General features: G+C 33.8%; 1 protein-coding gene across 1 annotated transcript in view; it reads right to left on the bottom strand.

Annotated features, from left to right (window-relative positions):
• LOC142349136 (cysteine-rich venom protein-like) overlaps nt 1-10,420 on the bottom strand; it is a 319,707-nt gene extending 309,287 nt beyond the window's left edge. Inside the window, exons 1-4 of the mRNA XM_075400551.1 lie at nt 10,178-10,420; nt 6,188-6,400; nt 5,595-5,787; nt 3,621-3,816 (exon numbers count right to left, since the gene is read on the bottom strand). Coding sequence (XP_075256666.1) covers nt 3,621-3,816; nt 5,595-5,787; nt 6,188-6,400; nt 10,178-10,329 — 754 coding nt within the window. The 5' untranslated portion in view covers nt 10,330-10,420. The remainder of the gene's footprint in view (nt 1-3,620; nt 3,817-5,594; nt 5,788-6,187; nt 6,401-10,177) is intronic.
• Nucleotides 10,421-15,133: the final 4,713 nt, after the last annotated feature.

Below are 15,133 nucleotides of genomic sequence, written 5' to 3'. Positions count from 1 at the left end.
CAAAAATATTTCGGATCTTTCCTGTTTTGCCTGCCCACAGCTTATTGGGCTTATATCTGTTACGCCCCCCCCCCCCGGCGTACGTGCTATTTTCTTACATAGTAAAGTGCTATATAACAACTTATAACTTGTTACTGGGGGGCGTAAAAACAATGGGGGAGGCAATATTTCAATACGTCTTGCTTAAACTTTTGTTCATACATTCTTTCCTCACACGCTCAACTTGATAAGCTCTGAGATGTTTTCATTATTTTTTTTTTCAAATATTTTCTGTTAAATTTTTCATTGATCAGTGTCAAATTTATAACATAAAGGGAGAGTTTTCTTTCTAACTTGAAAAGAAACACGAGAACCATATTATCTGTGTTGATTTTTTCAGCCGTGGCAGTACCTTGATAACAATTTGTATTTTTTTGCTTTTATATTCAAAATAAACACGCAAATTTTATAAATGTCTGTGAAATGTTGAGAACAAAACGTGAAACCATTTTACAAATAAACTGGGAAAGATGAAATTAGTTTTTAAATCATACTAAAAGCCAAGCATTTTTTAAAAAAAAAATAGCTGCAATTATTCTAAAATGTACAATACTCATTCCATCATTTTTTGACTCTGGTAGTTCTCTACACCTCAGGTTGGTTTTTGATAGCAAAATTGAACTCACTTTTTAATGAGTTAGTTAGTCTGTGCCATCAGCAGGTTTTCCGATTAAACTGGTTGTTGTAACTGGACGATAACTTTTTTTACTGAATATTAAGAGCAGCAAAAACATATAAGAAGCGGTATCTTATCTGTTCCTCCAGCAACAAATTATCATGAAACCCCTGTTACAAATTATTTGTTGTTGGATAGCAGAATATGTAAAAAATTGTATGTGCCCATGAAAATTTTTTACCTTGTGCGCTGGAAGGTGGCAGAGAATAGATCCAAACGATGACAACATAATTTATTACCGCATTCACAACATGATCACGCAACAATTGCCAGACGAATATGAACATTTCTTTCATAGAAGATACATTTTTTGATAAAATGCTACTGAGAACAATTTAACGGCCCTAATATAAGGCCGTTAAATTTTTATCAGGATTATTTTATCAAAAAGTCTTCTATGAAACATATGTTCCATGGCACCATATGGCTCCGTTTTGGGTCTCAGTTTTCCGAGGCGCCGTATTAGTCTTATTACGCTCTGTTTACAGTGGTCAGTGTGCTTTGGACTAGCCGAAACAACCCCAGGGATAGGAACTTAAAACAATGAGCTAATTCTTTTTTCAAAATTCAACTACTTTAATTGGGGCCAAAGTTATATAGTTAAGTAAGTAAATATAATATAAACTGAGCTATAAGCTATAAGTAAATATAATATAAACTGAGTTTGATGTGTTATTAATTTATGATTCCTCCCGCCACTACAATTAAAGCTCTAAAATTCACAACATAGTAATCACATCTAGATAAAGCTGAAATTCCACAACAAATCAAAAAACAAATTATAAAAATAAGGAAACAAATTTATATAGTTAGGTGGTTTGAATGTCGACACGATAAATGAAACGATCGTCTTGTGTTTCAGAAACAAGTAAATTCAACTGGTAAACTATGTTTTCTGTAAAATTTTACTGAAATTGTGATAGATCTGTTCAATTTCTTAAAGTGCATTGTGAAACGAAACCCGATAAAATATTGATTATCAATCTTTTTAGAAAATGAATAGAAAATACAAGATAAGGACAAACTTGGAAATAGATGTTCAAAAAAAACATTACTCTTCTCCTTTTAGCAAGAAGAACTTAAGATCATAACATGTTACATGCCATGGCGGCAACATTATCAGGTATTGTTTCACATGTTTGTACTTGTAAATATATTTTAATAAATGAAAGTGTTATTTAATAATCGTAATAACAAGAGGGCTCACTTGTTCTGTGCGTAGCACAGAATGTTCCCACATTCGCATTTGAAAACATCAAATCAAAATATTATAAAAGATGTTTCAGAAACGCTTGTTTTAGCAACGAACATTGTTTTAATCAAGTTGCTACGAAAAAAAAGCTAAAGATATTTAGCTGAAGTCTGAAACAGAAACATCAGGGAAAAATAATTGAGTTTTCAGAAGAAGCAAAAAAACCTGACCAACTTTCTTTTACGAAATACTTAGTTGCACTTAAATTGCCATAAGTATTACCAAGAGAGTTTTCCAGAAACTTGTTGTAACTGAACACGAACCCTTTACGTTTGACTTCTTTCGCATTATTTAGGGTTTTGATTGAGCTTCATTAGTCAGTCTTTTCCTTCAACTTTTTGAGAAATTAAAGATGTTTTTTTGCAATTCTAAAATCAGACTGATAATCATACACCGCTTGCAAAAAAAGCTAGAACAAGAATACTAAAGATCGAAGAGCTGGAAAAATAAGAAGTTTGAATTGGCTTTTCGAAATATGTAGTGTCACAAATTTTATTTCAAAATGTTTTTTATATTTAATGCCAAACAAATGATAAAAAAAACATACAACCAAAAAAATTCATTTGAGAAATCAACTTCTTCTGCTTTCTTCACCTCTCGGGAGATATTTTATTATGTAACAACACTGATTTAATAAGAATTTTTTTGGTAGCTTATATATCTGCCAAGTTAAATAAAAAACGCTTCGAGGCACTTTGAAAATTTATAGTTTTGTGCTGTAGTTTTGGTTCTAACACTTCCCGAAGGAATATCTTGTTCTTATATGAGCATCAAATCTTAAACATTTAAAATCTCAAAAAAACTGTTAGAACCGCAAACTACGCACACGAAGAGCAAAAGGAACACCAATTATTTGGTTAGGAGCATTTTATGCCACTTAAATGTTTTTTTCGACAGAAAGACGAAACGTTCGCCAACTGTGATATGTAACTTTAAAGTTCTTTTTAAAAAAATTTTTGTAAAGTTTATTGTTAAAGATATTAAGATAAAAATATATAAAAACAACTTATAGAGATCAGTTGACGTCTGAATTCTTTTAGGTTGCTTAATTTTGAAATTTATAATCAGATTTTCAAATTTTTTGATGAATTCGCCATCAAAGGACAGAATTCAAACGATTCCCTCCCTGTTTATCAAAATTTAAATAATATTTGAAACGAACTGAATATTCGATGAGAAGTTAGGTTAACACAGTTGAAGGACGGGGTTAAGAAAACATAAAAGAACTTTTTTTATTTCTGTATTAAAGAGTCGTTGACGAAACGATAAGATACTTGTTTCTCAAAGATTTTCTCCGTTGAACCCCTAGTTGTCGTAAATGGTTGAAGTTTTACCAACCTTTTAGCTTAAGTTGATCAAAAATTAGGCTAAATTGCCTCAAATTTTGGGTAAAGTTGGGGATTTTAATTTCCAAAAAAGCAAACTCCAAAAAAAACAAAAATCAAGAAGTCAAAAATTGGCTGAGCAGGAAAAATGGGCCTAGCATAAAGTTCTCCCATTTTTTTTTCAAAAAATGTGGGAACAACAACATAAATATATTCAAAACTGAAATTACGTCTTCTGATTATAGTAAAGGACAGGGATGATGGGAGACACGCGTATCTTATCTCTAAAACACACTTATCTCAATTCAATACAACACTGAGCTCTAACATTTCACGTCATCTTTACACGGCATAATCGGCTTAGGGAGTTTGGCAAATTTGTTCAGTTTACAGAAGTTCTCATCCGAAAACATCTGTCCATCTGGCACATTGCCCCCCGGGTGGTAGTTGCACACAACCAGGATTGTCTTGAAGTTACACACTGTGTATCCACACCCTATATCTGTTGTATTACCCCACATGACCTGAAAAAAAAACAAGCCAATATTTAGATGTTTTCATTTTGTATACGAGGTTGGTTCCCTAGCTGGGAGGTCGACTTAATGAAGGAAAAGCTCATGGTTGACACCTACCGGGTACAAAAAGACAGCGATCGACCTATATTGAATATGAAGAGACTTTGTGTAGACTTTAATTGTGGGAGCCTTGACCATGCTTTGATCGATAGATGATGGGGCTGTGTTGACCAAAAAAGAGTTCGGAGTCGGCCATGTGTCGACCAAAGTATTTGTTAGAAAACGACCCATGAAAAGACTCTGGGGGGTCCATTTTAGCTATGAAAAGAACGTGGTCGATTTGAGTATGAAAAGTATTTGGGTCGACTTTCATATATGAAGTCGACCTCTCAACTAGTCCGAAGTAACCTCATATAAAAATACTGCCCTGGGATACTTATAAAACATGCGTTTCTGCACAAAATGAAGTTGTTTTGTAATAACTTTTTATTCTAGTTTGCAAGAAAATTTGCAAACAAACAATCTAACGTTTCTGAAGACGTTTGCTATCGTGCATTGCTGGGAAGAATTAGCATGTAAAGTGATCAGACTTTCTTAAGTTAGCAGAAGATCGCTCAAAAAGTTACTTTGGCAGATGCGAGCTGATCATGAAATCTTCTCTGAAAAACCCCTATCTAGTCGAAAATTTAGATTTTTTTTACCAATCTCGCTACTAAATTTCTTTTGTTTTTTTTGGTTCTGTAAATGCTTTTCTGGGTATAGAATTTTGCCTTTGAAAAATACAAGAAGAACAAAAGCTGAAGAACAAAATAAGCCGTGATTGACCAATTAATGATATGAAAAGGCCGCAGGTCAACTAATGAAAAAGACTGTTGTCAACCCATAATTAAGAAAATACGGTTTTCGACCGATATTCCCCTTGTTTATTTTATGAGCATGATTCGACTTACAAAGAGAACGTGGTAGACCGATATTTTGTATAAAAGATTTTAACTTCTTTGTTATTGCGGATTTGCCTATCCTAATTTAGTGCCTATCCTACTGGACCAAAATGGGCTAACTAAAAATAAAAAAAATCAATCTTTTGCCAGTGATATTGGTAGATTGTGATATTGGCAGATGTACTTTATGATTGTAAAAAACCTCCACTTTTTGTTGAAGAGTAATTCTTGTGTTTCCTAATAATTTATTTAATCCTAATTTAATCAATCCTAATAATTTATTTTATATATGCAAAAAATACTGCATAATTACTGTATAGAGACTCCATGATTACTGCATATTACTGTATAGAGAAAAGAATAAAAAACTCCTCTACCGAGAAAAGTGATATTGTGATTTGCAGAAGGATATTTTTCTGGTGATTTTTTTGGATGTAATGTAAACTGCAAAAATCAAATGCGTAAATTAGCGAATGATCCATCCAAAGTTTGGCTGCGAAGGACGCTTAGTTGCGATCCCCAATTGCAAGCATTTTTTGAGTAAGTGAAATGTTTAATATATGTTTTTCAATCTATGCAGAGGGTCTTGCCAAAACTTCATCTCCAAGCGATGCTGGGCTCAATCTTTTGCAATCTCATCAGATCAGCGATATCAACTTTTGTTTTATGTGGATCGAAAAATTAAGTCGTGATGGCCGAAACTGCTTACAATTTCTAAGTTTCAGTTTTTCATGGGCTGGAGCATTTTCCTGTCACAATTTTCAAAATAGTTATATTTGGTTTCCATTGTTGTTTTAACGCTATTATATCTGACATGCTTTTACAACTAAAACACAGTACCCGCACCTGTGAAAAATGCCCAATGTCAGCTGAAGAGCCCAAACAGGAGTCGAATGAGTCATTCTGTCCTGGATACTGATAAAGTTCTGCCTCATTGAACCAGTTCTCAACTGCCTTCATTCCAAACTGAGGAATTTCTTCATTCTCAAGTTGGTCAGGTGACATCGAGTACATGTTCTCACCCACATAGCCCAGTTCTATACATTTTGTATGCTTACAATTAACCAAACTTCTAAAATCTAATGCCCTAGTACAGAGTACTTAAAAAGGAAATTTTCTCCTGAAACTATGGATACTATACTTAACATAAGGAGAAAATTTTGAAACCTCTTTGAAAAATTTTACTAGATTTTAAATCTCGTCGGGTTAAGAGGGAAAAACAAAATTGTTAATACGGCTGAAAACTGTAAAATTGCTGCACTTTATTTCTATATGAATCGATCCCTGCAAGATTTATTTGCAAGGGTCATTGCAAGATTTTTCCAATAATCATGCATGGTGTGAATGTTGGAAAAAGCTATTATAAAATCCTTTCAAAAAAAATCTTGCAATTTTATATTTCTGATTTTTTAACAAAATAAAGTGAAATAAACTTTCCTCCAATTGCTGTGCGCATCTCAAGGGTACTGTGTTCCAGGGCACATCCCTTAGTCTCAAGACTCTTGCTCCAATTTGCAGCAAAGGTTGCCAGTTCTGGGTTCCACTTGACCGGTTCGAGACCAGCTGCCTCCCTGTATAAGTTGTGGTAGCACTGGGCAAACACTGCAAAGTCATCGTCCTCTAAAAGAGTGTTGTCTGATGCATTGGCTTTCCTGAAAACAAACAATCCTCTTAAAACCCAGCCAATCAAATCTCGGAACGCCTGTCGGAGAATCTTACCAAAGTTCTTACCCAGTGCATTTTTCCTGAAAGAATTGAGAATACGTAAAGCCATACTATCAAATTTATCAAAAAAATCAGATACCAAAATCTCTTAATTTTTTCAAATTTTCCTTGCAAAATTTTTTAATATGTCCGATGCTTCTGAAAAAACGGACGCGCAAGGTATGTCATTGCTGCAACGTTTTATCTACTGCTGTTTTTAGATATTTAAAAAGTGAACAAAAATTCGCGGATTTTGCTGTTGTCCCAACTGAATAAACTAAATTATTGCATTTGAGATTATAAATTAATAACAATAACAATAATAATAATTGTGGTTCCTGCGTAATGGCAGCGGAACAGCACTATGCCACAGCGGCCTGTTCTCAGCTGTCCTTTTTCTTATTACTCCCCACATTTCAGACTGATATTTTTATGAGCAGAATTGCACTTTTTCGGTGATTATAGCCACTTTTTTTGCATCTGCAACTTTCTGTGGTACCATCATTGCAGCCAACATTGGTCAGGCTATGGTCAACTGACGCTATGGTTACGTAAGAGCTCATCCTCGCACAGACAGCTTCACGGACGCAGGGGATGGAACTCTCAATCATTGGCATGTGAAGCACACACCTTACCTCTCGGCTATCACGCCAAATATATTAATTAAACTAATTACTTTGTATCATTCTACCCAATAGGGCAGAAATTTAGTGGGTCCCATGACTCATTTAATTTGTCCTTATTATATTTTTATTTGATCATAATGTAATAAGCATTGTGGCAAAATTTATTCTTATCTTTGTCTTCTTGTCGAGTTCACTGGGAGCTTACAGAGATTTATGGGAATCGGAGAAGTGGCAAAACATATCCAAGACCATGCAAAAGTTAAAGAAACGGAATCTTGGTTCACAGCCTATCAATCTTATTACTATCAGTTCAGTTCGAATCAACAAAGTCATCACTCTGCCTACCTTCAATGAAAAATCTTTGACTCACTTCTCCTGCGCTCTCTCTCTCTCTCTCTCTCTCTCTCTCTCTCTCTCTCTCCCAATTTTTCCCACAATTGATAGAAGGCCGATAAAATTCACACAAAAAATAAGAGCTCCCAATCTTTGATAGAGAGGCCAAAAACACCCATCGCATTGGGTTCTCCGCAAACATCTTACATGCAAGATTGCCCTATTATCGGCTGACATATGAAGTCTCAAAGGTTTGCTCGCTTTTCATGAGTGGCTAAATTCGCTAATTTCTTGAAATGTTACTTTGAAATTGTTGTGCAAACTTCTATGGAGCTGATGGACACATTTGCTTATGTGAGCTTTATTTAATTGATGACAGAAATTTTAGATTATTCTATGCCAATAGTCAAAAAGGTCAATTGAGAACAATCATCTACAACTCGAAAAACTTTTCACTTCTGAAATAATCTAAAGACAGACGATTTTTAAACATATAGACTGACGATAGACAGAAAAATATTTATAAACACTCCAAAGATTCAGCACATTCAGATTTAAATATAGGCAAAAAAGCACAAAAGTGGTCGCATAATGCTAAAAACACTGCAGTTATATCGAAATATTATGTTTCAAACTTGATTTGTAATACTCTCATTTCCACATAGCAATTGTCAATAAATAAATGAAAGTGATAAAAATATATGTTTTTGTTTAATATAAAAATGCGGATCTTTTCAGTGAAGAAAGTAGAATTGATAACATTGGTTTCTACGAGGAAATAATTTTTGATGAAATTGAATATGAAAGTCTTAGACGGAATGTCAACAAAAAAGATCATATTTTGTTTGCAGAAAAACAGACTAACTTCCATCTTAAAACATATTTGAAAACAACAATAGAAATTTATCGCGAAACTACTGAAAAGTAATGCAAAAATACGTTGCTACTGGCTACTAAAGACAAATTAAGTAAGCAAAAGTCGAAATTTAGTACGCAAACAATTTTGAATGATTCCGTTATTGTTCTCTGAGCATTAATTCCGGTACATATTATATCATTAGGCTTAGAAATAGCACGCCTATTTGTGAGGTGCAAAATTTTGCAGTCTCTCAGCTGATGTCATGAAATGAAAAAAATAAAATCCAAAAGTATATATAAAGTACCTGGAGTTGACTTTTCTTGGGAATCATATCCAAGAATCCTATAGGGTTCCATACAGCAATACAAAAGTTTCTTATATGATCTTGCTATTGTTGCCAAGATTTCCATATATGATTCTTATATTGCCATAAACTCCACAAATGGCTTGAATATTAATGCCAAGAAAGGTTTATAATGGTTAAACAAGGAATTGTTAATTTCCTGTCCATGTGAGCACAGAGAAACAATTGGGTCATTGTAAAGTATCTTGACTCATGTTTTTTCACAAACGCACTAAATTGTGCACTCAATCTGTAAAATGGTTTTTCTCGAATAAAATTTTTGATAGTTTTTTCTTAATTGACGTTTATTCTTGAGTAAAACAAACAATTAAGTTGAATTTAGTGATCAAAAGGTAACCATGATATTGAGTTGAGAAAAAAAAGTAGTTGAATTCAATGAAAACAACGTTTGAAGGAATAGAAGTCAAAAAACGTTTTGACAAAAAATAATTTAATTTTAGATGCCAACTTACAGAGCTCGGTGACTCTATTTGCATTCATGCGGTAAGAAGATCTACTGGAAAGATATTGCATCTCAAAAAAGGCCACCGATATCAATCCGTAAGTCACAGCAGTAACAATTTTATGAGCCAAAAGAGTTTCTTTGAAAAGGCCGCGATTTCTCTGCAACACCTACCCTAACTTTCTTGCACTAAAAAGGCCATTTGCAGAGCCGATTAAATGCTGCATTCTTAAAAGCTTTTGATTAAAGAGATTAGATTTGTGTCGCTACGGGCACAGAAAAATGAATGATGAGCTAAGAGACTTTTGCTGTGAGAACTTAAATGTCATTTTTCTACTAAACTTTTTCTTCGCGTCAATATTGAACAAGAAGACCCAAGAGAAATAGGCTTAGGCCATTTTTTACTTATGTAAGTTCATTTTTTAGTTAAGTAATTTAATGATTTTTTAATTGTACATAATGTGATATTCTTAACTTTACATTGCCTCTTTTACCATTTGCATTTTATTCTTATGTGTTTCAGAGGAAATTAACAATTTTCTTTTCTGATCAGACAATACACTATAATTCAGCTTAATGTATGCTTTTAGTGATTCTTTTGACCCCAGTTGCATTAGTGTTAATTGCAATTGTAAATATTGTTAATTGATGTGTGATATCTCATTTTTATAGGTTAATATTTGACATGACACAAAAAAGTTGATGTTTTATAATATACGGGTCTTGCATTTGCCAATTTTTTTATTATAAATACTGTCTTGTAATAGCAGCTCGTAGGCTCTGATCAGAATTTGCCATTTGGATCAGGTAATGTGCGTGTAAGCGTTCAGAATAAGGAACAAAGTGCTCTTACAATTTTATAATCAGACTAATCTCTGAGAACGTACCATTTTGCGTCTATGATTAGACTTAAGTAAGCTTATGATCCGGCCAATCTACCAAAGTGATCGACCTCTGTTAAAACTGTTTTCGTTCCTGATCAGATATTTTTAAACTCACCTTTTCGACCTGAAAATCCCTTAGATTGAAGACTAATCTCTTTTTTCACTGATTACTATATCAGCATCTCGAAATGATTACACTTGAAAACCTTTTGCTTACTTTTCATACATGGTGTTTGCAAACATCAATTCATCCAGTCCCTGGCACGATGCATTAGCCCAGCTTAACTGTCCAAAAGTTTCGCCCGCCAGCAGCCCCAAATAAACCATCATCCATACTATCCATATTCTTCGCCATGCACGATTAATCATTATAACGCAGAAGTGGTATAAGAAAGTTTATTTTTTAACCGTGTAAATTTTCTTGTTCCAATACGTATATGTTTTTGAGACCATGCAAATGCGATCTGTGGTCTTTAGAAAATGTAGGCTTTTCGTTTCTAACCTCATTAGCAGCTGGTGAGATGAAAAACTTCGTTAAAATTTGTACAGGAGACTCAGTGAAATGGCTGAAATGAATTTGCGCTACTATACTGTTGTGACTAGTATCTTATTGTAGCAGTTGTTCTCATGTTGTGGAGCTGGACGCTAAAATAACCTCTATTCCGAAATAGATCGCCATCAAAAATTGTACAGAATTCCCAGGCCATATTTAAAACTAATTTTGCAGTTTTCTAGATAAATTTTTTTGCTCTTCATATGCGAGAACAGACCTATGATATGACCAGCAGTCTGATTAGACCTTTTTGATTGATAATAAATTCCACTATTTTTGTTATTGAAAGGGTAAGACGTATAAAACAGTCGCACTTTTTGTTTAGACGTTTTTCAACTTTCCGATGCCGTCCTAGATCAAATTTCATATTAATTTACAGCTTACTGTCTAGAAATCAAATAAAACAAAGGTCTCTTCATGCCGAAAACTAAACAAAATTTTATCAAAAATATTTAATTTTTAGAATTTTCTTAAAATTACTATTTGTACTCAGGAATCTGGGATCAACTAATTTCTCAGATAGAATGACAACTTTAAGTTCCCTGTACTAGTATATAAATGACAAAATTCTAATAATTGTTATTTTAGGACGATCTTTTTCTTCCGGAATGTTATTTGATTTAAATTCTAGGCTTGTCTTCAAGCTTGGTTTTAGGTAACTTTTTCTCTAGTGTCCTCTCAATCCGCTATAACATTATCTTGATCGTCTTTTACTTCTGGGCTTTGAATGAATTGGTACAATTTAGTTTTTGCTGTACTGATCTATTTATTTCATTTGGTTTATTTTTGTTTTTAAAACTGTGTAGCTTGTTATTCCAGTTAGAAACTTATCAGCTGTATTTGTTAATATCAGAGTAATTTATTGAAGATACTATGTTAAAATTGAATGTATCAACAGTTTGATTGAATGTATCCTTTCTATCTCGTATGTATCCTTTCTATTGTATTATCCTTTCTATATATCCTTTCTATTAATTGAATGTATCCTTTCTATCTCGTACATAACTCCAAGTGCGTTTCAGTACTGGGCCAGTATAAATGCAATTCCTCATCATTACTGAATCATAGACTGATTAATGGCACTTTTTGACTTGCCAGACTTGCGTTCAGTCTGATTTTACAATGGTCAGATTTGGGCAAAGTGTGAAAATAAAGTTAAGTACGGAGATTGAACCCACGCTCTCTCGCTCTGTAGACGTTTGTCCTCCTAACTAAGCCATCCGGACTGCTGAAGGCTTCACTTTTGCGCCGTTAATATGCGCTTGAAAGAAGCGAATTTCAAGCAAGAGAGCGAGCAAAATATATTACATGGGAGATTTGCATTTAGAATTGCCCAGTACTCATTTACACTTGGAGTTCGGTACGGGATATACATTGATTTTTTCGGCCACTTTTTTTTCACATGTTGTCCAGTCATAATAAAAAGAATGTTGTGTTGTTTGTGACTCACCGTTTTTTTCTTGTTTTCAGTGTCCTTACAATTAATTTGAATTTGAGGTCTACTTTTTGTTGATTGAGTGATAATTGATTAAGTGGTAGTTTTAACCGAGAAAATTCAATTCGTCTTCGATGTGCATAAGGAAAATGTTTTTGTTATTATAAGAGTAATATGATTTCATTGAAGTTTAAGTCGGGTTTGTTTTGTTGTTGTATTCAATTAGTGTGAACGCTAGTTCCCTTGTTCAACCGTTTTTTGTTTTCCTTGTTTACTACCGTCTCTGTTATTTTAAAAATACCCCGCTCACAAAAAAGTACTATCCCGCTGATTTGTCTAAGTTTTGATGAGCCAGTTTCCTCTTATTATTCTATATCAGATTCTGCGCATTCTTAGTCCAACTCTTTTTTCCGTTTTGCTTTTTTGAGCTGTGCTTTTGTTTCTTCAGTATCAGAGTGTAATACTTGCTTTTGTTAGCTCTCAGTTACTTGGTGGCTGAGCTTACTAACTCAACAACCAAATTGAGTAGCGCTTCAAGGCCATTTCAAGCAGTGAAGTTAGAATGGCATGACAAGCGAAATTTAACGCTACATTCTATCGAAGCGATGATGATTTGCTAACTCTATATTTAGTAACTATTGATTGTACGTAATTGTACGCGAAGTGAAAAACAAACTCAAACTATCTCAATACCCAGCAAAACAAAATTACGACTGAATAATTTTGCATCAGTTTCTTTGCGATTGAATTCCGAATCAAACTGTTATTGATACAGGTTATTCGACAAAATTTCTATATGATTAGCAAACTTCCCAAGACATTAAATTTTACACCTAACAAGTGACTTTTTGGAAAACTGTTTACATTCTGTCGGCAAGACTATCTGTCGGACCAGGGAAGCAATTTTGACGAGAAAAACAACGCCACTAGCAAGATCAAGCTAGCTTGAAAAACTACAAAAAATCAGCTGAACTTTGCATTTTTCGTTCTGTTAAGCTGACATACAGGGCGTATGAAAGCACAATTCATTAAGCGTTACATTTTTTGTTAACGTGTCTTGTTTTTGTAGACCATATTAGTGTAGTGGTTTTGCAGTTATAACTTAACTTTGACTTGTGAAAAGAGAATAAACTATGTTATTCTCAATATTTCCTACTGAGAAACCAATTTTTTAAGTGGGAGAAATTTTATGCAAAGCATAAAGTCAGCTTTTTTACTGGCTTCATCGAAGCCTAGCATAGTTTTAATCATTGAGTTTTTGAGCAATTGATCGTAATGAAAGGCACAAAGTGCAAAAAATGTTACATTTGTTAACCTCAAATATCGGAAGAGGTCTTCGAAATTATTTTACAATTTTATAATCAGACTAATCTCTGAGAGGACGTACCATTTTGCGTCTATGATTATGATCCTACCAATCTACCAAAGTGATCGACCTCTGTTAAAACTGTTTTCGTTCCTGATCAGATATTTTTAAACTCACATTTTCGACCTGAAAATCCCTTAGATTGAAGACTAATCTCTTTTTTCACTGATTACTATATCAGCATCTCGAAATGATTACACTTGAAAACCTTTTGCTTACTTTTCGTACATGGTGTTTGCAAACATCAATTCATCCAGTCCCTGGCACGATGCATTAGCCCAGCTTAACTGTCCAAAAGTTTCGCCCGCCAGCAGCCCCAAATAAACCATCATCCATACTATCCATATTCTTCGCCAAGCACGATTAATCATTATAACGCAGAAGTGGTATAAGAAAATTTATTTTTTAACCGTGTAAATTTTCTTGTTCCAATACGTATATGTTTTTGAGACCTTGCAAATGCGATCTGTGGTCTTTAGAAAATGTAGGTTTTTCGTTTCTAACCTCATTAGCAGCTGATGAGATGAAAAACTTCGTTAAAATTTGTACAGGAGACTCAGTGAAATGGCTGAAATGAATTTGCGCTACTATACTGTTGTGACTAGTATCTTATTGTAGCAGTTGTTCTCATGTTGTGGAGCTGGACGCTAAAATAACCTCTATTCCGAAATAGATTGCCATCAAAATTTGTACAGAACTCCCAGGCCATATTTAAAACTAATTTTGCAGTTTTCTAGATAAATTTTTTTGCTCTTCATATGCGAGAACAGACCTATGATATGACCAGCAGTCTGATTAGACCTTTTTGATTGATAATAAATTCCACTATTTTTGTTATTGAAAGGGTAAGACGTATAAAACAGTCGCACTTTTTGTTTAGACATTTTTCAACTTTCCGATGCCGTCCTAGATCAAATTTCATATTAATTTACAGCTTACTGTCTAGAAATCAAATAAAACAAAGGTCTCTTCATGCCGAAAACTAAACAAAATTTTATCAAAAATATTTAATTTTTAGAATTTTCTTAAAATTACTATTTGTACTCAGGAATCTGGGATCAACTAATTTCTCAGATAGAATGACAACTTTAAGTTCCCTGTACTAGTATATAAATGACAAAATTCTAATAATTGTTATTTTAGGACGATCTTTTTCTTCCGGAATGTTATTTGATTTAAATTCTAGGCTTGTCTTCAAGCTTGGTCTTAGGTAACTTTTTCTCTAGTGTCCTCTCAATCCGCTTTAACATTATCTTGATCGTCTTTTACTTCTGGGCTTTGAATGAATTGGTACAATTTAGTTTTTGCTGTACTGATCTATTTATTTCATTTAGTTTATTTTTGTTTTTAAAACTGTGTAGCTTGTTATTCCAGTTAGAAACTTATCAGCTGTATTTATTAATATCAGAGTAATTTATTGAAGATACTATGTTAAAATTGAATGTATCAACAGTTTGATTGAACGTATCCTTTCTATCTCGTATGTATCCTTTCTATTGTATTATCCTTTCTATGTATCCTTTCTATTAATTGAATGTATCCTTTCTATCTCGTACCTAACTCCAAATGCGTTTCAGTACTGGGCCAGTATAAATGCTATTCCTTATCATTACTGAATCATAGACTGATTAATGGCACTTTTTGACTTGCCAGACTTGCGTTCAGTCTGATTTTACAATGGTCAGATTTGGGCAAAGTGTGAAAATAAAGTTAAGTACGGAGATTGAACCCACGCTCTCTCGCTCTGTAGACGTTTGTCCTCCTAACTAAGCCATCCGGACTGCTGAAGGCTTCACTTGTGCGCCGTTAATATGCGCTT

This window comes from Convolutriloba macropyga, chromosome 11 (assembly GCF_964194025.1).
Source record: "Convolutriloba macropyga chromosome 11, txConMacr16.3, whole genome shotgun sequence".
Taxonomy (NCBI): Eukaryota; Metazoa; Xenacoelomorpha; order Acoela; family Convolutidae; genus Convolutriloba; species Convolutriloba macropyga.
The sequence above is the reverse complement of the archived record's forward strand: the minus strand, read 5'-3'. Positions and strand labels throughout refer to the sequence as shown.